A 26,485-nucleotide genomic window follows, 5' to 3' on the forward strand; every position below is an offset into this window, starting at 1 on the left:
AACGTTATTATTATCACTAAGCACTGGAGTAGATACAAGCTGGTTTGGATACAGTCCGTGACCCACACGGGGCTCACAGCCTTAATCCCCATATTACAGATGACGTAACCGAGGCACAGAGATGTGAAGTGTTTGGCCCAAGATCACACAGCAGGCAGGTGGTAGAGCCGGGATTAGACCCCAGGGCCTTCTGACTCCCAGGCCCATGCTGTTTCCACAAGGCCATGCTGCTTCTCAGGTGTTCGGCGGGAGTGATCGGTCACATGAGGAGAGGGCTGTGGTTTGTGATTAATCAATAAATCCAGTGTATTTATAGAGTTTACTGAGTGCACAGCACTTCACTGAGCGCTCGGGAGAATATAATTTGACAGGGTTTAGTTGACGCCTTTCCTGTCCACGTGGAGTTTAGGGTGTAGATGGGGAGACGGACATAAATATAAATTACGGATATGGACGTACATGCCGCGGGGCCGAGGGCAGGGTGAATAAAGGGTACAGATCCAAGGGCCATGCAGAAAGATGAGGGAGTAAGGGATATGAGAGCTTGGTTGGGGAAAGCCTCCTGCAGAACGTGAGATTTTAGTAAGGTGGGGACAGTGGAGGTCTTATATAGGAAGGGGGAGGAAGTTCCAGGTGAGAGGGATGCCACGGTCAAGGGGGTGATGGAGAGATAGATGAGATCGAGGTACAGTGAGCAGGTTGGCATCGGAGGAGCGAAGTGTGCGTGCCGGGTTGTAATGGCCAATCAGAGAGGTGCAATGGGAGGAGGCAAGGTGATCGAGTGAGGGCTTTAAAGCATGGAAGCAACTATTTCTGCTCCAGCCATTGGTTTTGCCCCATTTCACAATCAGGCTGGGAGTGGGCCCTTGGGGACGGGTTGATTTGTGGACTGACCGATCGGTCTCTGTCCTGTGTCCCGGAACATGCTAGAGGTCCCTCTTCAGGAGTCGTGTAGTGACCCCGAAGAAAGAAAACAGCGCTCCAAGTTAGTTGTCCATTTAGAGAGACTGTTACCTAACAAGTGCTTTGGGACCTGAACTTTTCTCAGTTGAGTTCAGAGCAACAACCAGGTGTTTTTTTTAGGTCGAGGTGGAGAAGCTGAAATCCACCCGGCTGGCGGGATTGGCGACTGAGCCTTTGGAAAGTGGGAGAGGCTTTGGCTTTGGAGTGTTAAGTTTCAGAACTTCTCGTAAATCAGACCTGCCGACCGGCTGTTTCGGTTTCATTCTCTCTGCTTGACCTCAGCTCCTTCACGGACAGTTTTAATGTGGGAATTTTGGACAGGTTTGCAAGAGGCTTGGTCCCTGACCAAAGTTCTCCCCGGGCGCACCCCCTCAGGTTTTTATTTGTGACATCAGCATGTAAAATAATGTATTAGCCCTCCGGGTGTTGGCAACAGACAACCGGTGGGAGAGGGGGAAGCCCAACTCTCTTTTGCCTTGAATGGGTCGGGCTTCCTGATTTCTCTTCAGTGGCCAGTTGGAGCATTTTATCTGCAGTGCTTAATCGCCACTCGAATGACGGTTAAAGTTTGAATTAAGGAAATCGTGTGCTAGGCTTATGGTATCCTTTACCTGAAAGCGATGTCAAGTCAAAATAATCCTGGCATTTATTAAGCACTAACCGTGTACTAAAGTCTGAGGTAGGTACAAAGTTATCAGATCAGTCACAATCCCCATCTCACATAGGGTTCCTATTCTAGTTCATTCCCATTTTACAGATGAGGAAATTGAGGCCTAGAGAGTGACTTGCCCAAGATCACACTGCAGGCCGGTGTCGGAACTGGGACATGGACTCCCAAGTCCGGCATCTCTTTCCATTAGGCCGTATTGCCTTCCCGCTCTGGTACATCCATCTGTCTCCTCGAAGGAGGATACCCAGCCCATCCGGGTTAAGTAGGTTTTGGTTGTCCGTTTTTGTTTTTTTAAAGCTTTCAGGGGTAAATTTCATGTCTTTTAGGAAGTCTTTTCTTCACCTAAACCTAATTTTCTCATTTAAGTTTGAGTATATTTTATCTTTGGTCAGTTATATATGTTCAAAGAAGAAAGCTGGTCATCATCTTCCTTATTACAATCTTTCATATTTTAAAAATCAATTATTAAAATTCTTCCTCAACCCTATCTTCTTTAGATGGACCCACGCCAATCAATCCACGGTATTTTTTCTAAATTTTTTGTAATGGTACTTAAGTACTAACTTTGTGCCAGGCACTGTACTAAGCTCTGGGGTGGATGCAAGCCAGTCAGGTTCCACCCAGTCCGTGTCCCACTCGGGGCTCAAAGTCTTAATCCCCATTTTATCGATGAAGCAACTGAGGTGCACTGAGGTTAAGTGACTTGCCCAAGGTCACATAGCAAACAGCTGGCAGTGGCGGGATTAGAACCCAGGTCCTTCTGACTCCCAAGCTAGCGCTTTAGTGTTTACTGTGTGCAGATCACTGTACTAAGCTCTCGGGAGGGTACAAGGCAACAGATTTGGAGACATGGTCTCTCAAGGAGCTTTCAGTCTAGAGGGCAAGATAGACACTAAAATAAATTATGGCTTATGTGCATGAATGCTGTGGGTCTGAGAGTGGGGTGAACATCAGGAGCTTAAAGGGTACAGATCTGTGTTCATAGGTGATACGGAAGGAAGAGGGAGTAGGAGAAATGTGGGCTTGATTGGGGAAGTCGTCTTGGAGATGTGATTTTAGTAGGATTTTGAACCCCGGGGAGAAAGGTGGTCTGTTGGATATGAAAGGGGGATGGAGTTGCAGGTCGGAGGGAGGATGTGGGCAAGGGGTCAGGGGTGAGATAGACAAGATCAAGGTACAGTAAGTAAGTTGGCATTAGAGGAGCAGAGTGTGCAGGCTGGCTTGAAGTAGGAAATCAATGAAGTAAAATAGGAGGGGTTGAACAGATCGATTACTTTAAAGCAGCGTGGCTCAGTGGAAAGAGCATGGGTTTAGGAGTCGGAGGTCGTGGGTTCTAATCCCGGCTCTGCCACTTGTCGGCTGTGACCTTGGGCAAGTCACTTAACTTCTCGGTGCCTCAGTTACCTCATCTGTAAAATGGGGATTAAGACTGTGAGCCCCACATGGGACAACCTGATCACCTTGAATCTGCTCCTCCCCCTTCCCCCTTCACCTCCCCTCAGCTGAGATCCCTTTCCCTCTGCTCCCCCTTCCCTCCCCACCCCATCCTCCGCTCCCCCCCTTCCCCTCCCCTCAGCAGTGTACTCATTTGTATATATTATTTATTACCCTATTTATTTTGTTAATGAGGTGTGCATCCCCTTGATTCTATTTATCAATAGAAGCAGCGTGGCTCACTGGAAAGAGCACGGGCTTTGGAGTCAGAGGTTATGGGTTCGAACCCCGCTCTACCACTTGTCAGCTGTGTGACTGTGGGCAAGTCACTTAACTTCTCTGTGCCTCAGTTACCTCATCTGTAAAATAGGGATTAAGACTGTGAGCCCCTCGTGGGACAACCTGATTCCCCTGTGTCTACCCCAGCGCTTAGAACAGTGCTCTGCACATAGTAAGCGCTTAACAAATACCAACATTTTTTTTTTTTTATCGTGATAATGTTGTCTCGTTTCTTTTCCGTCTGTTTTGCTCTGCCGTCCGTCTCCCCCGATTAGTCTGTGAGCCCGTCGTTGGGCAGGGATCGTCTCTATCTGTTGCCGAATTGTACATTCCAAGCTCTTAGCGCAGAGCTCTGCACATAGTAAGTGCTCAATAAATACTGTTGAATAAGGAATAAGGAATAGTGCTCAGCACATAGTAAGCGCTTAACAAATACCAAACATTATTATCGTTATTATCTAAAGTTGATGGTAAGGGGTTTCTCTTTAATGTGGAGATGGATGAGCAACCACTGGAGGTTCTTGAGGAGTGGGGAATCTTGGACTGAATTTCATTGTAGAAAAATGATCTGGACCATAGTGTGAAGTGTGGACTGGAGTGGGGAGAGACAGGAGGCAGGGAGGTCAGCAAGGATGCTGATGAAATAGTCACAGTAGGATAGAGTAACTGCTTGAATCAGTGTAGTTACAGTTTGGATGGAGGAAGAAAAGGTGGATTTTAGAGACGGTGTGAAGGTAGACTGAGAGGATTTGGAGACATTGAATATGTGGGTTCAGTGAGAGAGATGAGTCGAGGGTAATGCCACGATTACAGGTTTGTGAGAGAGGGAGGAGAGTGGTGTTGCCTACAGTGATGGGAAAGACAGGGGGAGGGCAGGGTTCCTATCGGAGGAGGAGTCCTCTTTTGGACATGTGAAGTTTGAGGTACATCCAGTTAGGGATGTCCTGAAGGCAGGAGAAGATGTGAGACTGCAGAGGAGAGAGGTCAGGGCTGATGAAGTAGATTCGGGAATCGTCCGTGTAGAAATGATTGTTGAAGCTGTGGGAATGAACGAATTCTCCAAGGCAGTGGGTGGAGATGGGGAATAGAAGGAAGGAGACCCAGAACCGAGCCTTGCGGGGCACCCACGGTTAGGTGGCGGGAGGCAGAAAAAGAGCCTGCTAAAAAGACAGGATGAGTGGCCAGAGAGAGAGGAGGAAAACCGGGAGAGGACACTGTCAGTGAAGCCACGATTGGATAATGTTTCCAGGAGAAGGGGACGGGCTAAAGTGTTGAAATCAGCTGAGAGGTCCAGGAGGATTAGGATGGAATAGAGGCCGTTGGATATGGCAAGAAAGAGGACGTTGGTGACTTTAGAGAGGGCAGTTTCTTTAGAGTGAAGGGGGCAGAAGCCAGTTTGGAGGGGGTCAGGGAGAGATTTGCTAGAGAGGAAGTGGAGGCAGCGGGTGGAAACAAGTCACTCGAGGAGGTTGGGGAGAAGTGGTAGGAGGGAGATGGACGACAGCTTGAGGGAGCCCTGGGGTTAGAGGAGGATTTTTTTTTTTTTAGGATAGGGGAGACAAGGGCGTTTTCAAAAGCAGTGGGGAAGAAGCCAGTTCTCTACAGTTCCCTTAATCTTGACTTTCTCTTTGAAGCCCGGTTTCAGAGCACTCGGGGCTTCAATTGCCGGTACATTTGGCGGGGAGAAAGATCGGCTGTTGGAAAGAGATGAGAAAGAGTCACGGGGAGAAAGCACCTCCCAGGGTGCTTTGCCACCGAGCCCTCCCCAGAGCAAATGATGGGTGGATTGAGAAGGCTAAGCAGCTAGCGAAAGCCCCACGGTCATTTTGTTCAGATGGGGACTCCTGTCGTACCCGCTTGAGTTCGGCAAGCCCGGCACCCACATCGGGAGTTGTAGGGTTAGGGGCAGGAAGGAGCTTGCTTCTTTAGCAGGGGCAGGTAGGATAAGTAAGGCACCGGATCACAATACGAGGTCAGAGCCCGCAGGGCCGGCACTCCGTGGCGGTGACAGTTGCGGGCTATTTTGAGAATCGAGATGACTTGGTTTTCTGCAGGCTCCTCTCACTGGACTCCCAGCTCTACCTCTGACGCCGGTCAGCTGTCAACAGGCCCGCTTTAAGTTGTAGAGGGTGCTACCGTTTACAGTAGAGGTGGGCTTGCTCTTCTCTCCAGTTTGCTGTGGGGAGTTAAAAGTTATCTAGTTGGAGCAAAATAGCAGTTATTTCCACCACTGTCAAAGAGTGGGGACATTTAACTTTTATTACAGGGCAAGAGAGAGTGACTTCTTTGGAGAACAGGTGCATCGGTAGTAGTGATTTCCTTCTGTCTCCTTTGGTGAAGGCGATTAGAAGTTATCTCATCAGTCTCCTCTGTGGCAGTGAATTTGCCCCTTTGAAGACAAAGGAAGAGGGGATAGAGAAATGGAATTAAACCGTAGCAAGAGGCGTTTCGGATCAGTTCCGAAATAGCATATGTACCCCGGCATTTGGTACAGTGCCTGGCGCAGAAAGTACTTCGATACCCTCCGAAAAGCATATGATGACGAAATATTGGAAATGGTGACCAGAGTTGACGTTTAAAGACCTTAAGCTCTTTCAGTCGATCAGATTTCATTCATTCAGTAGTATTTATTGAGCGCTTATTATGTGCAGAGCACTGTACTAAGTGATTTGGGTTTTTTCTGCAGGGCACTGTACTGAGCACTTGGGAGAGTGCAGTGTAACAGAGTTGGGAGACGAGTTCCCTGCCCACAGCAAGCTTTCAGTCTAGAGGGGGAGGCAGACATTAATACAAATAAAAAAAAATAAATTACGGATAAAAGCTGTCGGGCCGAAGGAGGGGTGAATAGAGGGCGCAAGTCCGAGCGCAAGGACGATGCAGGAGGCGGGGGGAGAAAAGGAAATGAGGGCTTAGTCGGGGCAGGCCACTTGGAGGAGACGTGCTTTTAATAAGGCTCTGAAAGTGGGAAGAGTGATCGTCCGTTGGATATGAAGAAGGGAGGGTGTTGAAGGCCAGAGGCAGGACGTGGGCAAGTGGTTGGCGGCGAGATAGACGGGATTGAGGTGCAGCGAGTAGGTTGGCGTTGGAGGAGTGAAGTGTGTGGGCTGGGTTGTAATAGGAGAGCAGGGAGGTAAGGTAGGAGTGAGGAAGGTGATTGAGTGCTTGATTGAGTGCTTTAAAGCCTACGGTGAGGAGTTTCTGTTTAATGTCTTCCCCAACTAAGCCCTCATTTCCTCTTCTGCCGCTCCTTCTGGATTGCCCTTGTACTTGGATTTGCACCCTTTCTTCACCTCCCCCTCAGCCCCACGGCACCTACGGACACATCTACTCATATTAATGTCTGTCTCCACTTCCAGACTGTAAGCTTTTTGTGGTCAGGGAACGTGTCTACCCAACCCTGTTATACTGTACTCTCCCAAGTGCTTAGTACAGTGCTCTGCAAACAAGAAGTGCTCAGTAAATATGATTCGTTGATTCAGTCACTCAGTGAATCACCAAACCAGATGAAAAAGAGTAGGAGGAAAAGCAGTTCAATTAGGACTTGGTTTTTAGGAGGAGATGTTTTTAGAGAATTTCCAGGTTTTAGTAAAGTTTCACTTAGTTTCAGGAGACTTGGGGGAACGAGTTCAGCCAGAAGTGCACACTTTTGGGGTTGTGGTCATGGTTGCCCCAGTGCTACCGTTATTAAAGTTGTGTGTGTGGGGGGGGGGGGGTGACGTATATTGGCGATTAGATTCTGTGAGTACTGTAATCCACCCAACCCCGGTTACGCCGTTACTCAACCGGGACATAGAGCACCATGCAAGACTAATAGTAATGATTGTGTTTTTTGTCAAGTGCCAGGCACTGTACTAAGCGCCGGGGAGGATACAAGATAAACAAGTTGGACACACAGCAGACACGTGGCGGAGGCAGGAATAGAACCCAGGTCCTCTGACTTCCGGACCCATTCTCTTTCCACTAGGCCACGTTGCGGAGAGCGCCTCTCAGCTGGAAGCTGAGGTGGTGGCCAGCAGGGAGGAGGGTACATGGCTCGGGAGGCTCCGGGCCAGCTTGGCGTGGGCTTGAATGCGGGATCTTTTCCCCCTTTTTAGGAAACGGCGTGGCCTAGTGGATAAAGCAGAGGCCTAGAAGTCGGAAGGACCTGGGTTCCAATTTTGGCTCCACCACTTGTCCATTGTGTGACCTTAAGGCAAGTCACTTTGCTTCTCTGTGCCTCAGCTACCTCATCTGTAAAATGGGTTTTAAGACTGTGAGCCAAACTGATTAGCTTGTATCTACCCCAGCGCTCAGCAAAGTGCCTACACACAGTAAGCACCCAGCTCGCACCATTAAAAAATAAATGGAGGGCACGCAACCAGGCTTCTAGGCTGTGGAGCTCGGTAGCAGGAGCCGAGACTGACGGAAGCCGGACGCTTAAAGTCCCAGACGCAGAGTTGTCCGGGGCCGTAGCCATACGGGATGGGGACAGATCAGCTGAAAAGTGGGCTGTCCGGTACAAAACTGGCAAATGGCCGTCTTAACTCAATTTATCGGAACATCGAGGCTGGTGAAAATAGCCCTGGTTCGGGCCGGTTTCCTTCTTCCCCTTATGGTCCGCCAGCATCCTCCTCAGACCCGCAGCCCGGCCTCACTTACTTCATCCAGAAGTCGGCCCGGGAGAGCGGACGAGACTGGCAGGCCCAGCCGAGATCGGGGAAGCAGGGGCCCAGGGGACGGAGCACGGGCCCGGAAGGGAGAGGACCTGGGTTTCTAAACCCAGTTCCGCCTCTTGCCTGCTGTGTGGTCTTGGGCGGTCGTCGAACTTCTCTGTGCCTCAGCTTCCTCATCTGTAAAATGGGGATTAAATCCTACTCCCTCTACTTAAACTCTGAGCTCCACGTGGGACAGGGATTGTGGTCGACCCGAAAATCATATAGCTGCCCCAGTGTTTAGAACAGTACTTGGCATATAGTAAGTGCTTAACGAATGCCATTATTATTATTATCATCATCGTGATTATTATCATCGAGCCAAGATGACTATCCTGAAGGTGGAGGAGGCACCAGAGAGCCAGCGGGGCAGCGGAAGTCAGTGTCCGTGTCTCCCCGTCACCCTCAACCTTCTTGTCTCTTCCGCTCTCCTCCCTGCCCGAGCGGCCTCCACACCTCCCACCTGTATCCGTCAGCCGGTCACCAGGCCGGTATCTTTGGTGGACTTACTCAGTGCCTGCAAAGAGCTCAAGCGGAAAGCTTTCAGCTTGCTAAATCCCGACTCTAAAAGCTGAAACAGGTGAAACGGGGGAGGGAACAGAAGCGGGGAGGGGCGTGGTGGCGGGGGGAAGAGACCAGGGTCCGAGGGGAAGAGCCTCAGAGAGCAGAACGGGGTGAGAAACGTAGGTTTCTTTTCTCGGTTGAAATTGAAACCGACTAGGCGTGACTCCTTCCTTTGAACATTTGGATGCTGTCAGTTGCAAAGAGTCGAATCGCCTCGACGGCACCTTCTTTCAAATGACCGTTGGGCATTGCCGAAGGTGTTCTGAGTCGAGCATCTGAAGCTCTCCCATTCAGAGCCAAGGGAGAAGTTGGGTTGCCATGTCAAAGGCCCAGAATGGCAGCTGATCCCATGAATGAACATTGTCACTCAATCCTCACTCATTCCTTCTTGGTAGGAGTGTGGGCACCTGACCTTTTTGAGAAATCAGAGGCGCTTCATTTCACCATCAGGGACGGCGTGGAAGTTTTATTGCTCTTCCCGGTACACGATGATAGCACGCTTCTTTCTTCCTTGAGGAAAGATGAGAAGGGTTAGTATTGCTTAGACGAGAGGATAAAAGAAGGCATGGAGATGATTTAACTGCTTTATTTTTTTATGTTATTTATTGACAGCTTACTCTGAGCCAGGCACTGTACTAAGGTCTGGGGAAGATATAAGCTAATCAAAATTGGACGCTAGTTTATATCCCACGTGGAGTTCACAGTCTTAATCTTCATTTTACAGGTCAGGTAACTGAGGGACAGAGAAGTTGAATGACTTGCCCAAGGGCGCACAGCAGACAAGTGGAGGAGCCGGGACCAGAGCCCAGGTCCTCTGACTCCCAGGGCCGTGCTCTATTCACTAGGCCGTGCTGCAGTCTCCATTTTCTCCCGTTCTGAACAAGATGGAATCAGTCAGTCCATCGTATTTAATGAGTGCTTACTGTATAATAATAATATTGTTGGTATCTGTTTAAGCGCTAACTGTATGCCAGGCACTGTTCTAAGCGCTGGAGCACTGTGCCACACTCTTGGGAGAGTACAATGTGAGAATCAACAGACGCATTCCCTGCCTACAGTCTAGAAGGAAAGGGCTGAAGCGGCAGGCAGCACCCAACCAACCGCCAATCAATCAATAATATTTAGTGAGCTATTACTCTGTGCAGAGCACGGTATTCAGTGCTCGGGAGAGCGCAACAGGGTAAGTAGACACAATCCCTGCCCTCAAAGAGCTGACAGTCTGGACCATAATCCATCTCAAATGTTACATTGAGGACATTTGGTTAAGCATGAGAAAGACTGTCAGGAGGATTAGATACTGGGACAGATGATTGAGAGGAGGTTATAGGGTTGTCGCTCCTGCAGAACGTTAAAACCAGACACCTGCATGATTTAGGTTTTCACACCTGCCTGGAGGCAGGGGGTTGGACCAAATGACTCTTTGAAATCCCTTCCTGCTCCAGGATTTTGTGGTTTCCTGCTTTTCTGTTGAGCTGCTCACATTTGTTAAAGTAAATAAGCCCACATTATATTACCCGTGAAAGTGCATTCAGATATGACTGTTTGGTTTTGTAGGACACTAACATTTTTATTGTTTTAATAGTGAAACTCTTTGCTCTTCTCAGCAGCAGTAAGCTAAGGATTTTTTTTTAATAGTCCCTTGGAAAAGATACTCCTTCTGCAGGGAAAGTAAGCACCAACTCTATTGTATTTTACTCTACCAAATGCTCAGTAAATACCATCGATTGATTCTGTCAAGGGGCTCCTGGTTCAGCCCTGGCATGGGATAAGCTTGTCATCCTGGGAGAGACAACAAGTAACTGGAGTATTAATGTTTAGAATGGGAGGGTGCAAAACCCTGAGCTGCCCTCTCACAACTTCTAGCTGCGACACACTCTGACATTTGCTGTATTTCAGCTAGACGTCTCAAACTAGGCTGGCAAGGTTGTTGTTTTTTTATGGCGTTTAAGCTCCCCTCTCAGGGTGGCACCTGGAGAGTTTCCAGTGGTCTACCAGTCTCGGCTACGGGAGGGAGAGTCAATCAGGGGCCCGTCCGTTCCATTCCTAGAGCGGGCAGTGGCTAGCGAGAGGAAGGCGATCTGCTACAAGTCAAAACTCACCCGTGCTGGGCAGCAACGGCTCGGGAGGGAATCGAGGGTGGAGATTCGAGTTTACCGCGCGGAGGGCAGCAGTGGTAAACCACTTCCATATTTTTACCAGGAAAACTCTATGGATCCACTACCGGAACGATTGCAGATGGAGAGCAGTGTGTTCTGAGAGAGTTGTGTCTGTGGTTCCACAGCGCAGGAAACTCGGCTTAAGACAGGACAATTTGTTAAGCGCTTACTGTGTACCGGGGGCCGTACTAAGCGCTGGAGTAGATAAAAGCTAATCAGGTTGGACGCAGTCCGTGTCCCACGTGGGGCTCACAGTCTTAATCCCATGTTGCAGGTGAGGGAACTGAAGCACAGAGAATTTAAGTGACCTGCTCAAGGTCACACAGCAGGCAGGGGGCGGAGCCGGGATTAGAACCCAGGTCCTGATGACTCCCAGGCCCGTGCTCTATCCAGTAAGCCATGCTGCTCTTCCATTTCCTCCTTCTAGGCAAGGATCACCCAGGCCATCTCATCCACCGTGGTCTTAAAGAGAGAGTCGACCGCTCTCCTGGTCAGGGTGATCTAATGTCTTGGAAAACTCTTCTAGGCAGGAGTCTTAGAATCCTTAGACTGTAAGCTCACTGCAAGCAGGGAACATGTCTACCAACTCTGCCTTCTCTGTTCTATTGTACTCTCCTAAGTGCTAGACTCTCTACACTGTAAGTTTGTTTCGGGGAGAGAGTGTTTCTTACATTATTGTACTCTCCCATGCACTTAGTACAGTGCTCTGCACATTATTGTACGCTCCCGAGCACTTAGTACAATGCTCTGCACACAGTAAAGGCTCGGTCAGCACGATCGGTCGATTGATAGTCCTGTGCTCTGCGCACAGTAAGCCCTCAGTTAATTCAATTGAGTGATTAAATCCTGGAGCTGAAAAGAAACCCAAAGTCATGTGGTCCAGACCCCTTTCTCCCGGAGGTAGACTCCGAAACTTATTTAGAACAAGTGGTCGTCTCACCTGCTCTTAGCCATTGTGTCTCAGGATCTCATTTGCAGGCTTCTGCCCCAAGCCAGGCTAATCAGAAGAGGGATTCGTTCATTCAGTTCATTCAGTCGTATTTATTGAGTGCTGACCGTGTGCAGAGCACCGTACTAAGCACTTCTCAATCCGCCATCTTAAGACCTCAACTTCTCGCCAAACCCCAGCCTGCACGAAGTCACATACGGACCAGTAGCCTCAAATCCTGGCCCTTCTTTATCAGTTGAATATCGTTTTCCACTTTCCCAATCGATGCGGATTTGCGTTTCGCCGTTTAAAATCCACTCCCTCTGGCAGCTTTTGAGTTCTCTAGCTTTAACCCGTCGTTCTTAACCTCTGGACCCCGGAAGAATCGGGTTTCCGTTGATCGCTTCTTAGAAGAGGTGGGAGCGTATCTTGTGATCCTTTCCCTCTCCGTTGACATTCCCCAAGGATCCCCACTTCTACACCCTACTCACCCTGTTGACCTCCAGCAGCACCCCACTTCTACTGTGCGTCGGTGTGGACTCCTATTAGTTTGTATCATCGGCACTAGGCGGTGCTCCCCCTCTAACCTCGCCAGGTCTGACCTGCCCCTATCAGACCACAACCAGCGTGGGCTAGCGGCGCTTTTCTCAGGGGAGGCCAGTCGCTGGCCAGCCCGTCGTGACCCTTCTTCCCCGCTGTGAGGTTCGGGGTGCGCCGGTTCGCATTTCCCACCAACATGGCAGCCGCGGGTGGCCGCTGCTGCCCCGGTCCTTTCCCTCTAGACCGTAAGCTCGCCGTGGGCAGGGAATGCATCTGGTTATTGTTGTATCGCACTCTCCCAAGCGCTTAGTACAGTGCTCTGCACACAGTAAGCACTCAGTAAATACGATCGACTAGTGGAAGAAGCCTGGGCCTGGGAGTCAGGGGACGTGGGTTCTGAGCCCGGCTCCACCACTTGTCTTCCGGGTGACCACGGGCGAGTCATTTCACTTCTCTTGGCCTCAGTTTCCTCATCTGTTAAATGGGGATCAAATATCTGTCCTCCCTCCGACTTAGACTAAAAGCCCCATGTGGGACGGGGGCTGTATCCAACCTGATTAGCTTAGTATCCACCTCAGCGCTTAGTACGGTGCTTGGCACATTGTAAGCGCTTAAATAGAGAAGCAGCGTGGCTCAGTGGAAAGAACCCGAGCTTGGGAGTCAGAGGTCTTGGGTTCAAATCCCGGCTCTGCCACTCGTCAGCTGTGTGACTGTGGGCGAGTCCCTTAACTTCTCGGTGCCTCACTTACCTCATCTGTAAGATGGGGATTTACTGTGAGCCTCACGTGGGACAACCAACCTGATTACCCTGTATCTACCCCAGCGCTTGGAACAGTGCTCGGCACATAGTAAGCGCTTAACAAATACCAACGTTATTATTATTAAATACCATAAGAAAGTAAAAAAAAAAACCACAGCAAATGCCATTAAAAAAAAACCAAAACCACCCATGAAAAACTTTTGAACTTGTCCCCTCACCCCCTCGCTAGGCTTTAAAGGCCGTCCTCTCCTCCATTAACCTCCGGCCTCCGGACCCACTTAACCTGACCCAGGCTAGCAGATCCTTTCCCACCTCCCTTCCAACCCTCCCATCACATGAGCCTCTGCCTTCTCCACCAGATTCAACTCCCTTTGCCCTCTATCTCTCGGTGACCGCCCCACCACCAACCCTCTGCCGTAGGTTGATCCGTTCCTGCTTTTCTGCATCTGGGCATGGTATTCCCACCACATTCTTTTGCAGTGATTATTTTCTTTTATCGGGGTGTATATGTGAATCTGTACCCAGCTCTCTGTCTGTCCAAATAGCTAGATACATTAAAAAAAAACCAAAACCAAACTCATTTTGTTTTAAATCTCAGATGCACAGCTGCTTGCCCCATGTTTTATCAGTCAGGGTTTTCGGTGTAGTAACCTGAAAATAAATTTTCCCTAGGTCTGATAACTCAGATTCGAGGCAATTGTGAAGATAGCTATTGGTAACGGCAAAGAGAATATATTTAAAGCTCCCACGGGATGTTCTGTTCTACATTTTGCTGATAATGAGTTTCTTACCGTGCTTTGACTTCAGAACGCACAATATTTTTCTAATGTCTTCTGATTTTTTTCATCTCATCAGAATGTCCCACAGCAGAAAGAAGCCAATTATCCCCAACCCTCCCCTCCCCGAGGCAAAAAATAATAGTTTAGATAATCAAATAAACCTGGCACCGTGTGAGAAAGGAAAGCGGATTATGTTTGATTTTCCTAGGTTTCGAGGAAGCTGAACTTGACCCCGGTTTGGATGTCAGTACCTCACTTTAAACGTGCAGCGTACGGGGCTCTCGTGGAGTCCGAGCATTCGCGCCCCCTTCCAGTGGGGAACCCGAGGTCACGCGGGCGGGACTTGTACTGGACTCTCCCAAGTGCTCGGTACAGTGCTCCGCACAATAAAAAACATCGACCGATTACTTGATTTCCACTCCTGGCCTTACTCAAGGAGTAGGGACTGGGGAGGAGCATGGTAAAACCACTTCGGAGAGGCGGGGAGGGTAAGGCGTGAGGGGCCAGGGCGCTAGCGCCCGAGCCAGGACGTAGCCAATGGAAGTTTACTCTTTGCTTAAAAATTCTCTCTCTAGGCCTGCATCGATGAGAACCTGGACATGGTGAAGTTCCTAGTGGAGAATCGAGCCAATGTAAACCAGCAAGATAATGAGGGATGGACTCCCCTTCATGCGGTGGCTTCCTGTGGTTATCTTAACCTAGCAGAGTGAGTGAGTTTCAGCATGTCATGCTTTGTCTCGGCCCGAGCCCCAACTCCCCCTCCACTCCTAGCCCCCAGGACGCGAGCGGCCCAGACCCCCGCGAACCACAAGGAGCTAAGGTCCTGAGCACGCGTTCCCTTTGGTTCAGAGGGACAAAACACCGTCCACAGCCTGGTCGGAAAGGACTCGGGCACTGGGCTGATTCTCTTTTCAAGGGCTCCTCTGGTTCCAAGCTCATTGTCCTGAAGGACTTCAGGGAGGAAATTAAGGCAAGTAGGTTTGAGCAGCACTGAACCCATTTAGCAGCCACTCCCCTACGCGGTGCCTAACTGGGTCCAGTCTTGCTGCCGGAGAATCCGACCCAGGGGGTGATTTTCCCGGGGAGCAGAGCTTTCACCGTTGGAAGTGATCGCTTTCGAAATGGGAGAACCCCAACTCCTTGCAAGGGAGCACACGTTCAGTCCGTCCGTGATTAAGTAGATTCCACACTGAAAAAGAAAATGGGCAGTTTGAATGTCACCGGGATTCTCTGAGGGTCCCTCTGGTATGATTTGAATTATACTGTGTTATTTATTGCCGGAAAGCAGTGTGGCCCAGTGGACGGGGCGTGGGTCTGGGAATCAGAAGACCTGGGTTCCGGTCCCGTCTCTGTCACTTATCTGTTGCGTGACCCAGGGCAGGTCACTTAACCTCCCCGTGCTTCGGTGTTCTCATCTATTTAGACCGTCAGCCCCGCGGGGGACTCCTATGTGCCTGGCATTCTACTAAGTGCTGGTGTAGATATAGGCAAATGAGGTTGGACGGTACATTTCTGGGGGAATTAGATGAAGCAGTGTGGCCCAGTGGAAAGGCCATGGACCGGAGAATCGGAAGACCCGGGTTCTAATCCCGGCTCCTCCACTCGCCTGCCGTGTGACCTTGCGCAAGCCACTTAAATTCTCCGTGCTTCCCTCATCCGTAAAATAAGGATCAAAACTGGGAGCCCCGTGTGGGGGGTCAGTGGACCAGCTCGTAGTACAGTGCCTGGCACGTTGTGAGTGCTTGACAACTACCATAGATGTCAGTTATTAGAACTGTTGCATGCTTCTCGTTCAGAGTGTAAGCGGGAGAAGGCTTCTTTGAACCAAATCAGGGTCTGGTATTCCTTCTTCACGCAATCCTATTTGCTCAAGTGTGTCGGGGGATTTGCTGTGACGCTGGGTTTTCTGCCGTATTAGGGAGGGTGACTTGGGGGCCGCGAAGGAGGGAGCCGAAGAAAAAGAGAGTTGGAGTCGGTGAACGGTTGGGCCGCCCCGGTCAGGTTTGGCCGGACTGCTTGGTCTGCCAAGGGGATTGGATGGTACCCAAGACAAACAAATCAACAATAGGTTTTTCTTCACTCTTGGGTCCTTCACTCTGTTCCACTTGAGTGAAAATCAGCCACCTCTCCATCACCCTTTTAGAGTTTCCAGTCTGGCAGGGATAGCTTCAGTCCTTTGATTCTCTGGAGTGCCCACGGGATGCCAGCTCCCGATGTTGCATTGCCTTTAGATACTGAATTCTAGTAAGAATTTGGTCAATTCTCATTTATTCACTGTATACTCTCATCGCTATTCCAAAGAAGAGTCTATTTTTCTTGGTCAGAGGGCATATAAAGTGATTTTGAGCGGCCAATTTTTTTTTCATTTAGCCACCTTTCGTCCTTACGGTTTTTCTTCCCACAGACCTAGTGAGTGCATGCTCAGAATTGGGAACAGTTCTACTGGCATCCTCCTTCAAGTCCCTTCTTTTCTCCTTTTCCTTAGGGAAACTGAGCACAAAGGGAGATTTTAAGCAGGCATTCTCGATTCCCACTCTTAGAACGGCCCCAGTGGCTTTTTTAAACTAAGCAACAGAAGACTCCCTGGTTACCTGAATCGTTTTGGGGAAGTCTTCCAAATAAGTAAGAGAAAGTTTATCTGCCAATTTATAACAGAAAAAAACAAAACCCAACAAGTTTAAGTCTTACCTGAGACGAACACGGATACCAAAATGAATGAATTTTGTGCCATTCCTTGCCTAGAGTCCATTCCTTGCCTAGATTGTTACTAAGCCCGGGTGAATAGTTATAGTCAAGGCTGTCCTTCCCCCAGTCACCCTAGATATCTTGCAGAATTGTAGTGAATTTTCCATCCTTTCATCCGTTCTTATGACAGACATCCTGATCAATATTGTTTGTTTATTTGGGGCCAACTTTTAGGAAAAAAACAAACCACCCTTTGGTACAGATAACTGATTTGGTGAATATAAATCAGTCATGGTTTATGTAAAGCTTTCCGTGTAATTTTTTTTCAGGGTACTTAGTTCTTGTTTGAAAGATGTGTGACTCTATTAATAAGAGTGTAAAGTTTAAATCGACACCTCTTTAAAGGGTGGGGAAGAGTGAAAATTCAACTTTTTTCCTTCAGCTTTCTCTTTAAAGATGGCCTTTAAGCTCGTTTTATTCATTTGCAATTCCCCGATGACCACCTTCTTCCTTTGCGTGGTGTACATAGACTTGTGAAAAGGCAGAGGTACATTTTGAGGTGGTCTTTTCTGTCTCTTCTCTTTCTCTTCCTCCCTAATTTAAGTTCATGATTAGCGATAGATAACTCAAAGGCAAACCCTTCTCATTCCAAGTAAGTGGTTATCCCGAATGAGGCAGACCAGCCCAAGGGTACAGAATTCAGCCTGTGGCTTTCCAGAATTCAGCCTGTGGCTTTCCAGAATTCAGCCTGTGGCTTTCCGGTTTATTGGAATGCATTCAGAGCCGGTGTTCCTAAACGTATTTTGATTTTCCCTTGCTGAAACGGAAACCGTCGAAATGACAAAATCGGCAATGAGATTGCTTCCCGAGGCCGTATTTATTATGCTGATTGCTTTTGGATGTCTTTATGAGTGTCTCAGAAGAAAGGGTGGACAAGGCTTCACAGGCTGATAGGAGATGTGCTTTTTCAAGTGGAAGTGCCAGCTTAAAGCCCAAAGTTTTGTTTCCGGTAGTATTGCAGGATTGTTTACTGTTGCTGTTTATTATTGTACCGGTTATTGGTATAGCGTACTCCCGAGTGCTTAGTCCAGGGCTCTGCACACAGTAAGAGCTCAGTAAATATGATCGGCTGGCTGATTATAGGAGTTTCACTGGTTTTCTGGCAGGATCCGAGTCCCCAGGCGCCATAGAAATGGGTGGGTCGGAGAAAGGTAAATGAGGAAGAGGATGGCCCTTGACTTTTCCGTGACTGTTTCAGGAAGGCAAATGGGCCACTCCAAATCCGAGTAGTCACTTCTTTTGCCGGCAGGCAGCGTGGCTTAGTGGAGAGAGCCTGGGCTTGGGAGTCAGAGGTCGTTGGTTCTAATCCCGGCTCCGCCACTTGTCTGCTGTGTGACCTTGGGCAAGTCACTTAACTTCCCTGTGCCTCAGTTACCTCATCTGCAAAAATGGGGATTAAAAAAATGTGAGCCCCACGTGGGACAATCTGATTATCCTGTAGAACAGTGCTCTGCACATAGTAAGCACTTGAATACCATCATTATTTATTATTATTATTATTATTATGCAGCACTGGCTGGACCTATGTTTTTTGTGTTCTTTGGGGTCTTGCTTATCCCAGAAACCCTATTCAGTCCATCAGTCGTATTTATTGAGTGCTTACTGCGTGCAGAACACTGGACTAAGCCCTTGGGAAAGTTAAATACAATAGAGTTGGTTGATGCGTGTCCTGCTCAAAAGAAGCGTAGCAGTCAACAATCAGGAGGCTTGCTAATGCATTGAGACCCTGCCCAGGTTATCTCAGTAATGCACTAATTTGTATGTGTGTGGGGGTGTGTGTGTGTATGAAAGTGGTAGTCAAGCTCGCTAGGGCTCATCCATAATCACCAAAGAGGAAGAAAAATGTACCCCCTACACATACTTGCTTCTCCTCGTTGGCAGCAACATTGCGTTCAAGATAACATAATACTAGCAAAATTGAGAAGTAGTGTGGCTTAGTGGATAGAGCACTGGCTTGGGAGCCAGATGGACCTGGGTTCTAATCCCAGCTCCGCCACATGTCTGCTGTATGACCTTGGGCAAATCACTTAACTTTGCTCTTCCTCAGTTTACCTCATCTGAAAAAATGGGGATGAAGAGTGCGAGCCCAATGTGGGGACGGGGACTGTATCCGACAGGATTAACTTGTATCTGCCCCAACACTTAGACCAGTGTAAGTGCTTAAAAAGTATCAAAATTATCATCATTATTTAGAGCAGGGTAGACCGCGGGCCCGGGTGTCAGAAGGACCTGGGTTCTAATCCCAGCTCCGTCACTAGTCTGCCTCCTGACTGAGGGAAAGTCACTTAACTTCTCTGTGTCTCGGTTACCTCATCCGAAAAAATGGGGAGGAAGAATGTGAGCCCAATGTGGGGACATGAACGGTGTCCGGCCCGAATAACTCGTCTCAACCCCAAGCGCTTAGTAGAGTGCCTGGTCGAAATTTTCATCCGTGGAAAGTTGTAGAGGCCAAAAATATAGGTTCATAAAACGTTTGGGTAAATTAATGGACAAGGCGACCAAAACGAGGGAGGAAAATTGGAAAAGTTACAAGGCCCGAGAAGCCTTTACATAGATTTAGGGGTAATACGTCCACGGTGAATTATCAGGGTGAATTATTATTAGGGATAGTGGAACGTCTGCCCTCAACCGGGGGATGGAAGCGAACGGGTTCAGTCATCGCGTCGTCCCTTCGAGCGTCTTTCGGTGCCACCGTCAGAGTCAGAACCCTGGCATGCTGGATCGTCGGTCGGGCTGAGGAATGCCACGACTCGGGGACTTTTCGGAAATCCCATCTTGCTCCGGTCTCTGGCGCGTCAGTGAAAATCGAGCTCAGACTGTCCGGAGTAACACTGCTCCCTGGGTCTTGTCTGTCCAGGTATTTTCTAAACCACGGAGCCAGCGTAGCTGCTGTGAATAGTGAAGGCGAAGTCCCTTCTGACCTTGCAGAAGAAGCAGCTATGAAGGACCTACTCCTGGAGCAAGTGAAGAAGCAAGGTAACCCAGTTTGGTGGTGAGCATTGAAGGGCTCGGAGATTAAAGGAACGGCCATGAGGGTAATGCACACCTTCAGACCTTTTGTAGACGTGATACCCTCCCTCGTAGGGAGGATTTCCAATTCGGTAGGATAGAGGGGGGTTGGATCGTGGTGTCAGCTTAGTGACTAATTACCAGATGTCCCAGATGTACCTTTTGGGTCCTGTTCAGGACTCGAGCCGAAAAGGGCCAGATGCCATTCTGACCTCCCAAGACCACAGACGGCCAGGATGGTAGGGGGATTTGCCCTCGTGGGTCTTTGTATGGGACTCCCATCCTCGCTCATCCCACATCTCTGACGAGACCCGAGAGTTCTCAGTCAGGGCCGTCAAGTCCCCACATGGCGGCCTTCTGGCCTCTTATCTCTCCGAAGCCTGTCCTTCTCGCCCTCTGTTCCACCCTGCCTCCCGCAGCCTCCCTGCCGTGCAGTCTCCTCTTCCTCCGCTGAAGTTTTTCTCACCCCGACCAGGCTCTGGGGCCGGAGCAGAGGAGCCCCAGGGGGATGAGCCGTCTGCCTGTTCAGACCGCCTAGGGGAGCGCCTTGGGAGCGAAGTGGAGAATTGGGGCTCCGGAGCGCTTGCAGTGATTGTTTCGGATTCTGCGGGGCTCCCGTCTCCCCTCCGTGCATTGGTCTGGGTCGCCGGGCGGTCTCGCGAGGTTTAAATGGCCTCCGCCACAGCTTCGGACGCTGACCCGCGCGGGCCCTTTGCAGAGTCCCCGGGCTAGTTGGGTGGATCAGGGGTGAGGCAGGAAGAGGTGCCCAGCTTGTCCTCGTGGGGAACCGAGGCCAGAGAGGGTGAGAGGGCTTTCCGGTCTGGCCTCGGAGCCTGATACGGGAGGGAGAAACCCGAAGGACAGCCACGGTGGTGGAGGAGGCTCCAGCCTCGACCGCGTTCCGGCTACAGCGGGCAGAGCGAGCTTTCTCTGGCCGCTCAACTGCCCCGAAGTTGTAGGGGCGAAGCCCTGGCTTTGCCCCTTCAGTGCCTATCCCGCGGGGTGGTTGATGGGCCTACGGAGTCGGTACCCCTGCTGTCTTAGACCCAGTTCTCCTCTAACGCGGGGGCCGGGTTCTTGCTGAAACCTGCCCACGGCCGTTTCTGCCGACATCACGTCCCGATGTAGCCAGACGGACACGTGTAGGAAGACCGGTCCCTACTTCTGCAGTCACGTGCTCTCCAAAATGTCAAAGGGAAACATGCATTCCGGCAGAACTGAGGGCGTATTTATGTCTGAGATTTGAAATACCGAAGGAATCTTCCCCGAAGACTCCGTACGATGTCCCCGGTGCAACGTTTTCGGAGTTCGACAGAATTCCCTTGATAATGGAATATCTCGAAGTCAGTGTGATTCATCGTGGCAGAGCTTAATATTCTGGAGTTATGGGTCAGTGGAGCGTAGCTCCCCCTTGCAGGCCCATTCCTTACTTATGTGACCAGGTTTCGGGAAATGACAATAGGAGGAGATACTTGCCTTGGTCCTCAGGAAGATCCCGAACCAAGTTTCTGGTTTCCCCTTGCTCCACCTGTATTTCTTTGATAAAATCGTAGTGGATTTCTGCTGGATTAAGGCAAGATTATCTCTGTGGGCCCTACCTTCAAGTAGAGTTTCCCTCTCTGTATTTCTCGGATCTCAATGGAGTGTGTGCTTCCAGCCTCATCATCACCATCGAGGGCCTTTATTGAGCATTTACTCTGTGCAGAGCAGTGTACTAATCGCTTGGGAGAGTCCAGTGCAACAGAGTTAGTAGACACGTTCCCTGCCCACAGTGAACTGTCGGATTCAGTGACACCTGGGGTGGAGCAGCAGCGTTGCCCAGTGGAGAGAGCGCGGGTCCGGGAACCTGAAGGATCTGGGTTCCGATTCCGCCTCCGCCGCTTGTCTGCTGTGTGACCTTGAGCAAGCCGCTCCGCTTCTCTGTTCCCGAGTTACCTCATCTGTAAAATGAGCCCCATGCGGAGCGTGAGCCCCATGTGGAGCGTAGACTGCGTCCACCCCGCTTAGCTTGCGTCCACCCCAAAGCTCAATACAGTGCCTGGCACCTAAAAAGCTCGTTCCGGATACCGTAAAAAAAAAGGTCCGGGCCCTCGGGCGAGGTTAAATCACCTCGGCATTTCAGTTGGAGAGCATTTTAAAGCAGTTCCATCACGGTGACCGAACCTGTGTTTGCAGTTATGTATAGGCGATTTTTTAACGTAAGAAAACCCCCCCCGCCAGCTCTCCCTTCGGTGGCCTTCTCCTCCTCACACGTTGGGGTGTTGGATTTCGGTAGGCGTCGACCTGGAGCAGTCGCGGAAGGAGGAAGAGCAGCAGATGCTGCAGGATGCCCGCCAGTGGCTCAACAGCGGGAAAATCGAAGACGTGAAACAGGCTCGATCGGGTGCCACGGCCCTCCACGTGGCTGCTGCTAAGGGTTATTCGGAGGTTCTCAGGTGAGCTCCCCTGGCCTTGGCGGTGAGGTTTGTGACTCAGAGTTTATCCGGTCGGAGCACGTCTCTGTCGTGGGTGCAGAGATGGCAGAAGCAGCGTGGCTCAGTGGAAAGAGCCCGGGCTTGGGAGGTCATGGGTTCCAATCCCGGCTCTGCTGCTTGTCAGCTGTGTGACTGTGGGCAGGTCACTTAACTTCTCTGTGCCTCAGTTCCCTCATCTGTAAAATGGCGATTAAGACGGCGAGCCTCCCATGGGACAATCCGATTACCCTGTATCTACCCCAGCGCTTAAAACAGTGCTCTGCGCATAGTAAGCGCTTAACAAATACCAACATTATTATTATTATTATTCTAGGGGACGACTCAGGGTTCCTTCCAGCCTTTGAATTCTGGATTGCAAATTTAAGTGTAGGTATAGGCCACGGAGCAGACTTAAGAAGAGAAGCAGCGTGGTCTAGTGGGTAGAACACGGGCTTGGGAGTCAGAAGGACCTGGGTTCTAATTCCGGCTCCGTCGCTCGTCTGCTGCGGACCTTAGGCAAGTCACTTCACTTCTTTGTGCCTCAGTTGCCTCGACTGAAAATGGGGGTTAATAATGTTAATGTCGGTATTCGTTAAGCGCTTACGACGTGCCAAGCACTGTTCGAAGCGCCGGGGTAGGTACAAGGTAATCAGGTTGTCCCACATGGGGCTCACCGTCCTCATCCCCATTTTACAGATGAGGTAACTGAGGCACAGAGAAGTGAAGTGACTTGCCCAGCGTCACACAGCTGACAAACGGCGGAGCCGGGATTAGAACCCACGACCTCTGATTGAGACCGTGAACCCCCGTGTGGGACAGGGACTGAGTCCAACCCGATTTGTTTGTATCCACCCCAGCTCTTAGTGCGGTGCCTGGCACATACGTGCTGAACAGATACCACAGTTATAATTATTCGTATGGTCCCCTAAAATGTGGCCGTGTCGTGGGGTGCATTTTCCCCACGGATTTGCCTGCGATTCATTAGGTTCCGTTTGAGAATTTACCCGGTCAGGTTGCTCGGGCCTTGAAAGGTAAGTAAAACTTTTACGGTAAATACCCCTCTGCCGTGATCATTCCCCTCCCCTGATCCTACGGTCTTCCTTGTCCCTCCATTCCTCAAACTGGGCCCCTTCCTCCCATGAATCCCCAGCTCCTCGATCCAGGAGCGGGCTCGTTTTTCTGGTCTTAATTCTCGTTGCCGCAAGGCTGGTCAGCTCCATTCCCCTCCCCTTCTCTTCGTGTCCTTCCGGCCCATCCTGGTGCCTCCTCCATGTGGTTCTCAGCCTCCATTTTCAAGGGGTGGTGGGGCTCTGAGGGGGAACCGGGGGGGAGGGTGGGCTCTCGTGGCTTTCACCGGCCCCGGGGAGGACTCCCGTGATAACCAGCAGCGGCAACGGTACTGGGGAGGGCTCTCGTGGCTCGCAACAGCCTCAGTGAGGATTCCGGTGGCTTCCGGTGGTGGGTGACTTGAAGCAGTGCTGGCCGTCCAGGTAGCCTAAGGTGGGTTTAAAAATTCTTTCCGAAAGTGAGGCACGGGAGAGCGAGAGAGAAGAGGATGCCAAGTTCAGGGTGCAGGTGGCTGGAAAACCGCTCAGGACAGGCTTCAAGGCTCTCCATCACCTCGCCCCTTCCTACCTCTCCTCCCTTCTCTCTTTCCACCGCCCACCCCGCACGCTCCGCTCCTCCGCCGCCCGCCTCCTCGCCGTCCCCCGTTCTCGCCCGTCCCGCCGTCGACCCCCGGGCCACGTCCTCCCGCGCTCCCGGAACGCCCTCCCTCCTCACCTCCGACAATCTAATTCTCTTCCCCTCTTCAAAACCCTACTTAAAGCTCACCTCCTCCAAGAGGCCTTCCCGGACCGAGCTCCCCTTTCCCCTGCTCCCTCTACCCCCCCCCTTCACCTCTCCGCAGCCTAACCCTCTTCTCCCCTCTTTCCTTCCCCCTCTCCCATCCCATCCCCTCAGCACTGTACTCATCCTCTCGACTGTATATATCTTCATTACCCTATCTATTTTGTTAATGAGATGTACATCGCCTTGATTCTATTTATTTGCTGCTGTTTAAATGAGATGTTCTTCCCCTCGATTCTGTTTATTGCCATTGTTCTCGTCTGTCCGTCTCCCCCGATTAGACCGGAAGCCCGTCAAAGGACAGGGACCGTCTCTATCTGTTGCCGATTTGTACATTCCAAGCGCTTAGTACAGTGCGCTGCACATAGTAAGCGCTCAATAAATACTATTGAGTGAACAGGACAGAGCAGGAATGAAACGGAGCAGGGCCGAAGAGGGCTGGGAGGGAATTAAATTCCCTGCATTTATTGAACCGAATGCCTGGCAGGACTTATGCATCCCGATCAGAGCAATCAGCTAAGTTGCAACGATCCTCTGGATTTTGTGTATCGTGGTCATAGGGAACCGGGCCTATGTAGTATTAATAATAATAATGTTGGTGTTTGTTAAGTGCTTACTATGTGCAGAGCACTGTTCTAAGCACTGGAGTTGATACAGGGTAATCGGGTTGTCCCATGTGAGGCTCATAATTAATCCCCATTTTACAGATGAGGTAACTGAGGCCCAGAGAAGTTAAGTGACTTGCCCACAGTCACACAGCTGACAAGTGGCAGAGCCGGGATTCGAACCCACGCGCCAGTCTCTTAATTCCTTCGTGGAAGAGAAGACCTGGAATGGCAGAGGGAATTTAGGATTACTTTTGGTTGTCTTTTGTTTCTCTTCCTTAACTCTGGTTCCGTCCTTTAGCTATCTCCTCACTCCACTGATTACATCGTGTCTGTCGTTAAAATGAGGTGCAACAGTAAAACTGAGATTTGCATCTCATAAAATGTCTGCATACTCTTTGTTTCACCTGATCTTGATAGATTTAGCCCATGATGTCTCATCCCAGCTGCCCTGTCTTCAAGAAATATGTTACGGTAATAGTTGTTGGTTTTAAGGTGCACACCCCAGTTGATTGACTCTAAAAACCAAGCTCTTGAATGGGCTTCCCAGGCTCAATGTGGGCAGGGAAGAGATTGACACATCACAGGTAAGAACCTGCTGGGCTGGAGCAAGGGCTTCCTGCCTGTTGCTGTAAGGAGAGTGTTGAAATTCCCACAGAAATAATAATAATGATGATATTAACATGTTAAGTGCTTACGTTGTGCAAAGCACTGTTCCAAGCGCTGGGGGGATGCAAGGTGACCAGGTAGTCCCACGTGGGGCTCACAGTCTTCATCCCCATTTTCCAGATGAGGTAACTGAGGCACAGAGAAATGCAGTGACTTGCCCAAAGTCACACCGCTGACAAGTGGTGGAGTCGGGATTAGAACCCATGACCTCTGACTCCTAAGCCCGGGCTCTTTCCACTGAGCCACGCTGCTTCTCTCCCTTTCTCCTTCCCCTGGGGGATCCAAGGACGGGACAAGATTAGGCCCGAAGCCCTGATTTGAGAAAAGGAGCAGGAGGACGAGGAGGAAAAGTAATAATAATAATATTTATTAAGAGTTTATTAGATGCAGAACGCTGTACTGTACTCATCGTGGCCTAGTGGAAAGGGCCCGGGCCTGGGAGTCAGAGATCCCGAGTTCTAATCCTGGCTCTGCCACATGTCTGCTGCGTGACCTTGGGCAAGTCACTTAGCTTTTCAGTGCCGCAGTTACCTCATCTGTAAAATGGGGATTAAGCCTGTGAGCCTTCTGTGGGACAGGTATCGTGTCCAACCTGATTACCTCCTATCTACTGCGGTGCTTAGAACAGTACTTGGCACATGGCAAGCGCTTAACGGATATCATGATTCCTATTATTATTATCACTGAATCCTGGGAAAGAATACACAGGTGGGAATTAGACACAGCCCTCTGTCTAATAATCTAATCCGATAATCTCTAAGAGCGTGGATTACGTCTTTGGCTTCCTCTCTACTATCCCATACCATCGAGTCCTGGGCCCTGCAAGCGGTGGAAGCACTTATTATGATTTTGTTAGGCACTTACTGTTCGTCAAGCAACGTTCTAAGCCCTGGGATAGATACAAGTTAAGCAGGTCGGATACAGTCCCTGTCCCACACAGGGGCTCCCAGTTTAAGTAGGAGGGAGAACAGACGGTGAATCCCCCAATTTATAGTTGAGGAAATTGAGAACCAGAGCAGTTAAGCGACTTGCCCGAGGTCACACAGCAGGCCGGTGGCAAAGCTGGGATTAGAACCCAGCACCTGTGACTCCCAGGCCCGGGTTCTTGTCATGTCGCTCCACTCTCCAGTGGATCGGGGCATTACTGGACACGGCCCTTGGTCCCTTCCATCCTGACTTGGAGACATGAGCAGTTGACACCGTAGGGGCTAATGCCGGTTTTCACGCGGGGTTTTCAGACTGAACTAGAGAAGCAGCACGGCCTGGTGCAAAGAGCGTGCACCTGGGCGGCAGAGGACCCGAGTTCCGATCCTGACTCCGCCGCTTGTCTGCTTCGTGACCTCGGGCAAGTCACATCACTTCTCAGTGACTTAGTTACCTTATCTCGAAAGT

At 50.2% G+C, this 26,485-nt stretch overlaps 1 protein-coding gene across 8 annotated transcripts in view; it reads left to right on the forward strand.

Annotated features, from left to right (window-relative positions):
* The window catches only part of PPP1R12B (protein phosphatase 1 regulatory subunit 12B), a 245,567-nt gene that overhangs the window by 47,311 nt on the left and 171,771 nt on the right, over nucleotides 1-26,485 (forward strand). For 7 of the 8 annotated variants that reach the window (XM_029068787.2, XM_029068781.2, XM_029068780.2 and 4 more), the window contains exons 2-4: nucleotides 14,340-14,470; nucleotides 19,367-19,485; nucleotides 21,794-21,953. In XM_029068787.2, coding sequence (XP_028924620.1) covers nucleotides 14,340-14,470; nucleotides 19,367-19,485; nucleotides 21,794-21,953 — 410 coding nt within the window. Of the gene's footprint in view, nucleotides 1-9,107; nucleotides 9,132-14,339; nucleotides 14,471-19,366; nucleotides 19,486-21,793; nucleotides 21,954-26,485 lie in introns of those variants that run through there. The other variant, XM_029068786.1, reaches the window with a different exon arrangement.

Source organism: Ornithorhynchus anatinus, chromosome 7 (genome assembly GCF_004115215.2).
Source record: "Ornithorhynchus anatinus isolate Pmale09 chromosome 7, mOrnAna1.pri.v4, whole genome shotgun sequence".
Classification (NCBI taxonomy): domain Eukaryota; kingdom Metazoa; phylum Chordata; class Mammalia; order Monotremata; family Ornithorhynchidae; genus Ornithorhynchus; species Ornithorhynchus anatinus.